General features: G+C 47.9%; 1 protein-coding gene across 1 annotated transcript; it reads left to right on the top strand.

The window, feature by feature from the left end:
• The first annotated feature begins 3,884 nt into the window (after positions 1-3,884).
• CCL16 (C-C motif chemokine ligand 16) lies at positions 3,885-5,793 on the top strand. The gene is made up of 3 exons (XM_087826492.1): positions 3,885-3,951; positions 5,127-5,268; positions 5,667-5,793. The coding sequence occupies exons 1-3, from the start codon at positions 3,885-3,887 to the stop codon at positions 5,791-5,793; spliced, it is 336 nt and encodes a 111-aa protein (XP_087682618.1).
• Positions 5,794-6,381: the final 588 nt, after the last annotated feature.

The raw sequence follows: 6,381 nt of genomic DNA, 5'->3' as shown, positions 1-6,381 counted from the left end.
ATCGCAGTCGTCCGACTATAGTCCGCTTCCACCCCATCTTCCTCAGTGTCCTCAGGATCCTGGGTCTCCTCGGCCTGCCGCCCTCTTCCTCCACCACTTCCGTCCAAGCCAGGTAGCCCCCAACATGGCGCCAGGCACGGGGGGGGGGGGGGGGGGCGCTACCTCAGCCGCTGCCGCCCTCGCTGCTGCTTGGGCGCCACCTCAGCCCGGGGCGCAGGGGGGCGGCACCTGCCCCGGCCGCTGCCAGCAGAACCTCCCACGGGCCCAGACGTGGGCGGTGGCTGTCCCCTCACCTCGGAGCCCAGGCCGAGGAGGAGGAGGAGGAGGAGGAGGGGATGGGGGCGCCAGCCCGGCCGGCAGTAGCGGGTAGAGGGAGAAGGCGCCTCCGAATTGTTGGGCCCCACCGCCTTCAACCGCCAACTCCTTTCACCCCTCTCGCTAGGTGACCCGGGAACCAACGGCTGCCAAGCAACGGCCGCCACTGGCCGAGCGCTGTCACGTGAGCGGGCCCAGGGGCCTCGCACCCGGAGCCTCTCCGCGGAGGGAAGTCACATGGTCACGACGAGATGCAGACCCGGCGCGCCCGGTCCCCCGCCTCGGTGCCCTCCCGGCCCGTCCCAAACTGACGACGAGTCCAGGTCCCCTTTCAGGAGCTGTCCCCACCTCGCCGGACTCCTCGTCCTGCTCACCCTGGGCTTCCGTCCTCTCGGTCTCATTGTCCCTCTGACCGTGGGATCCTTTCCTTCTTGCTGCTCCCTGAGAAGCTTCACCAGGAGGCCTGTTCCAGAAAATAGTTTCCTCAATTTATTTTTGTAACTTGAATGGTAAAATTCAGGTTTAAGAGAAGGGTTCCGTGTTTTTCAAATGACCAGGGGCATGTCTCCATCTTGTACATTTGAAAAAGGGAGTTTAGTGAATGGCAGTAATGTTGATTCTATATCTTTTGGATTTCCCTTCAAGAAATAAGGCCACATGTAATTTAGTGCACTCATAGCATCCCTTTTCTGATGAAAGGCTAGCTGCTCACTTAGGAAGGCCACTTTTGTGTCGCCACTTTTGTCTGAGGATGCCCTCTCTGGCTCAGTCGTCAGCTCAGTGCTGGTGTTCCTCCGACCGTGTGATATTTTCATGAGTGGTCCTTCTATAAGTAGTTCTTCATCTGTCAAAAAAGAAGAGACCACTTTTGATACTGAGAGACTCCTGGGACAGCTCTTTGTCAGTCCACAGCCATTCATCCCAGTCAGGTAAATTGGGAATCGGCAAATATTTGATTGCCATGTAGAGAGGAAAAAAGTAAACCCCAATTTAAACCTATGATTGTCAACACAACAAAAGGAGGAAAGGTATCTTTTGTAAAAGTGGTTATTTACTCAAAACGTTCCATAGTGTAAACTATAGTGACTATATCTAGGATCATTCCATTGTTCCCCAAGGGCCGTTTGCCAGTTGCGGAAAAAAAGCCAAGTCTGGAAGACCCCACTCAGCGAGATTCTCTGCAGATCTACTATGACTCCCCACTTTCAGGTACCCCATCCTGTCCTGCCTCAGATGCAGGAGGAGCCTGAGGCTTCCTCTCTCCACCTCCTCAGTGTGTTCCTGTCTTGCTACCATCACAGACGACCACGATTAACACCCACTGCTAACAGGGCCTCATCTGGATGTGCCTTCTCCACTTACCCACCGATTCCTTAGCTTTGTTGCTGCTTCCACATATCCCAGTCCCTCTGACAAAAGATGTAAAAAACTTGTGCACTGAAAACTACGAACTATTGCTGGGAGAAATTAAGGGAGACCTAAATAAATGGAGAGATATAATGTGTTCATGGGTCAGGAGATTCAACATTGTTAAGACATTGATTTTCCTCAAATTAATTTATAGATCAAAAGCGCAGAAGGCTTTTGTGTAGAAATTGAGCAGCTAATTCTGTAATTCAGATGGAAATGTGAAGCTCCTAGAGAAACCAAAACACCTTTGAAAAAATAAGCACAACGTTGGAGGACTAACACTACCTGATTTCTTCTTTTAATCCTCACCTGAGTTCCATTGCTTTTCAGAGAGAAAGAGAGAAACTTTTTGACCTTGAATTGGGCAAGTTTTCTTAGATATGATACCAAAAGTAGAACCCATAAAAGAAAAAAAATGGATAAATGGACATTATGAAAAGTAAGAATTTCTGCCCCACAAAAGACACTCTTGGGAGAAGGAGGAGACAAGCCACAGAATGAGAGCAAATACTTATCAAATGACATATTGAATATGGGACTTGTTTCCAGAATATGGAAAGAACCAAAACTCAATAAAAATATAGACAAAAGATTCAAAGATAGACAGATGGCAAATAACATATGAAAAGATATTTGACATCATTAATCATTAGGCAAATGCAAATTAAAGCTACACTGAGATACCACTACACACCTATTAAACTGTCTAAAATTAGACTGACCATAGAAAGGGTTGGCAAATGTGAAGAAAATGAAATTCCCATATGCTGCTGGAGGGGGGGGATGTAAAACGGTACAACCACTTTGGAAAATTGTTTTTTAAATCTTAAACATACACCTACTGTATGATCCAGTCATTTTACTTCCAGGTATTTATCACGAGAAATAGAAGTATATTTCCATAAAAAGACTTCATAACAGCTTTATTTGTAATAGCCAAAAGTTGGAACAACAGAAATAGCTATCAATGGTGAAAAAATAGTGGTATATCTGTATAATGGAATACTATTCAGCAACAAAAAGAAATGAATTATTGATACACATCACAACATGGGTGAATTTTTAAATAATCATCTGAGTAAAAGAAGCCAGTTATAAAAGAGTAGACACTGTATGATTCCATTTATATAAAATTCTAGAAAGTGAAAACTAACCTATAGCAACAGAATGTAGATCAGTGGTTGCAGGGGAATTGGGAAGGCAGGGAGGATGGGAAGGAAGAATGACAGACACATGAAGAAACTTTTGGGCTGATAGTTTGATTTTGGTGATGGCTTCATGGTGTATGGATACATCTATATCAACACAAATTATTGTATGCCAATTATACCTCAAAAAGTTGTTAAAACTAAATGATACAACTAGGGAAGTTTGAATATCGGTTCTTTACTATATAATATAGTGCAGGAATTTAATGTCTTCAGTGCAGTACTAGTATTGTAGTCATACAGAGTAGTGGTTTTGAGTATCTGGAGAGGAAGTCATCTAACTGACAAGGGGAGTATTTACTGTGGCAGATACTGTCATTTTGGAGCATCAGTAGCATAGCCTGTGCCATGAAAGAACAAGTTCAACCATTCGTCCTTGGACTGCACATGGGGGGACATCATTTTCAGACTGCTAGACCCTACCCTCGCCTCGGTCTGTGTTGTCTCAAGGCCTCCCAAGAATGATTGCCTGGGAAGCCGGGCCCTTCAGCCCTCCCTCATCCTTCCCCAACATAAAGATGTTGGCAGGTGACGTGGTGAAATCACGAGTCTGGTTTTCAGTACTGCCTAGCTGCCCCCTACCCATGTCACCTTGGGCAATTTATTTAACCTCTCTAAGCCTCACTGCCTCATTTGTAAGACGGGAATAATACTCTCTTCTTCACAACTGCGAGGGTTAAGTAAAATAGGATATGCAAGGTGGCTGATGCACAGCACATGCTCTCCATGCAGTCCCTTTCTCCGTTCTTTCCTTCACATGAATTCAGATCCTACCGAATTCAACTCTGCCCCAGGCCCGCCCCCACCGCCCTCCCTTTCAGCAAACACCGGGGGAGGCCTGTTGTTTCTCCTCCCACCTGCTCTGAAGTGGTCAGAGTCCGGAGTGCTAAAGGGTCAGAGGGAGCGACCAGCAGCAAAGAGGACGTCTCCGCTCAGCCCTCCCCTGGCAGGATGAAGGCTGCCCTCTTCCTCCTCGTGGCCGTCCTGGCCACTACTTTTGCTTTCTGCAGCCAGGCAAGTAAGTCCACCTGTCCCTGTAGGGGAGCAATGAGAAAGGGGTTGGGGCAGCTGGCAGCGAGGTGACACCCAGGGCGCTGTCAGATCTCTGCTGTCATCCCTGGGGCCTCTTCCCCTCCTGCATGCTTAGCCGCTGTCTTCAAACTCTCCCTTTGTAAGTAGCTGGGCTGTGGTCCCGATCCTTCTGGGGTTAGGCAGTTCTGGGAAGCTGGGTCAAGGTTACATCAGGAGTCCCAAGGAATGAGCCTTTAGGAAGAGGAGCCAAGGAAGGCAATAAACATAGGCTACGAAGAGGCAGGCAAGGCAAGTGGGTGGGAAGAGCCTGTTCTCTGGGAGGGCAGGACACGGTGCTGGGGAGGCAGGCTGAGCGATGTTTGGGGCTAAGCTCGGGAGTGAGGAGTCTGAACCTAGACACCCCTTCCTGGCAGTGTCCGCCACACACTGCTGCTGGGACTATCATGGCAGCCAAAAGGGGTCCCAGTGGGATGCCCTAGTGTGCCATTTGGCATTTCATGACACACACCCATCTCCACCTCCCAGCCTAAATCTAAATAAAGTCTGTGGGAAAGAGGAAAGGAGTCAAAAGGTTTTGGAGCTAGAGGATGTTTGGGAGCTATGGAGAGCAAGGTTTGTTTTGCCTACTCCCTACCCCTGCCTCTGCCATTGTTTATGAGGACCTGGTGACTGGGAAGAGACCAAGTCACTCAGTCCTTCCACATACCTGCCTTCCACTGCCCCAGCCCTTCTTTTCTCCCTAAGACTATCCTTGGCATGCAGTTGAGCCCAACTCTGCCTGTATCAATATTTGGGGGAGCAAGGGTCGTGCACACCACGTAATCGGCCCACACACTCTCAGGATGCCCCTGGTCTTTGTAAACTTTACTTTGAGAACCAAGGACATGAATGTCACTGTGTATAGAAGTGCATTTGGTGGGTGGGAGGGGACAACAATGCCCTTTGGGAAGGTCAAGCAGGCTCGTGCAATGGATTTGGGCTTCAAGAAAGAGAAAATGGCCCACTCCAAACATGGATCAGCCAAATGGCACTCTCAAGATGTTCCAAGCTTTGCCACCAGCTGTGATCAGTTCCTGCTAAGATGGCTTTGCCATCAAGGGAGTGAAATGCCATGGGTGGGGGATGAAGGCCATAGACTCCTTCTCTGCCTCCTTGGCTCAGCTTTCAATGCGATTCCCTCAGAAATTTTAGAGTCGGTGAACCTTTCACACTCCTGCTGCCTGAAGTATCATGAGAAAGTATTACCAAGGAAACTGGTGGTGGGATACAGAAAGGCCTTCAACTGTTACCTGCCAGCAATCATGTAAGCACTTCCCTACAGATATTTCTGTGGAGAGGGAAGGGGAATGGGGGCCGGAATGAATGCAGAGAACCAAGAAGTCTCCATGCTAGGAGGAGAGTATTGGTTAAGGACTTTGAATCTCACAAGACAGGCCTGGGTTTAATTCTTGATTTTGCTAATTATAGCTTTGTGACCCAATAAATGGTGCTCATAAAGAAACCCAAGCCTGAGGGTCTAGGCTGAGTGGGGAAGGGGTTAAAAGAAAGGTTGATGAAGTCTAGAGGCCAGAGAAGGAGGCCTTCTGATGGGGCCAAGACAGAGAGGCCTAGGTAAGCCCCATATAAGCTAGAAGTGGGGGGTTGTGGACTGGACCCCCACTCTACTCCATGGCCCATGACAGTCTAACTTTGCCTCCACAGCCTCATCACCAAAAGGAACCGAGAGATCTGCACCAATCCCAACAACAAATGGGTCCAAGATTACATCGAGAATCTCAACCTGCCTTTGCTACCCCCCAGGAACTTGCCCCAGGTTAAATCTGTTTGATCATAGAAAGGCCTAGCCCAGCTCTCAGCTCCTCAGCTCCTCGTGACAATCAGGCCTCAGTGGGAGCCCAAGTTCAGGAAAGACAGGTGTGACCCTATGAAAAACGAGGGCAGCCTTGTGGTCTGAATGACAGAGCCACATTCAGAGAAATGAACCAGTGGTCCAAAAAATAAAAGTATTTTGAATATTTTCTCACTCTCTGGAGGAAATGTCAAAGTTAAGGGAGGTGAGCAGACATACATTCTTAATAGCAATTCTCTTTGCTCTCAGTTCCTCAGCTCACGCCATTCTAATAACTGTGTCCAGCTTCCAATCAGCCAGACCACCTCTGGCCCCCAACTCATTAAGAGCCCTATAGAACTCTTGACTTTCCCTGTCCACCCTTATCCTATTTCTAGATCTCTTTTTTTCCTCTATTATTTTTTTCTTTTAAAACATAACTTTGGGGCACATTTGAGATGTTGCTCCCCTGCATGTGTTATCAGTTTGGCTCAAATAAACACTCATAAAAACTCTTTAAAAAAATCCCACATAACTTTTTCTTAGCAGGCCGGGGTGGAAATATTCCCATGCTAATAATCTTTATCC

This window comes from Miniopterus natalensis, chromosome 17 (assembly GCF_054644295.1).
Source record: "Miniopterus natalensis isolate mMinNat1 chromosome 17, mMinNat1.hap1, whole genome shotgun sequence".
NCBI lineage: Eukaryota > Metazoa > Chordata > Mammalia > Chiroptera > Miniopteridae > Miniopterus > Miniopterus natalensis.
The sequence above is the reverse complement of the archived record's forward strand: the minus strand, read 5'-3'. Positions and strand labels throughout refer to the sequence as shown.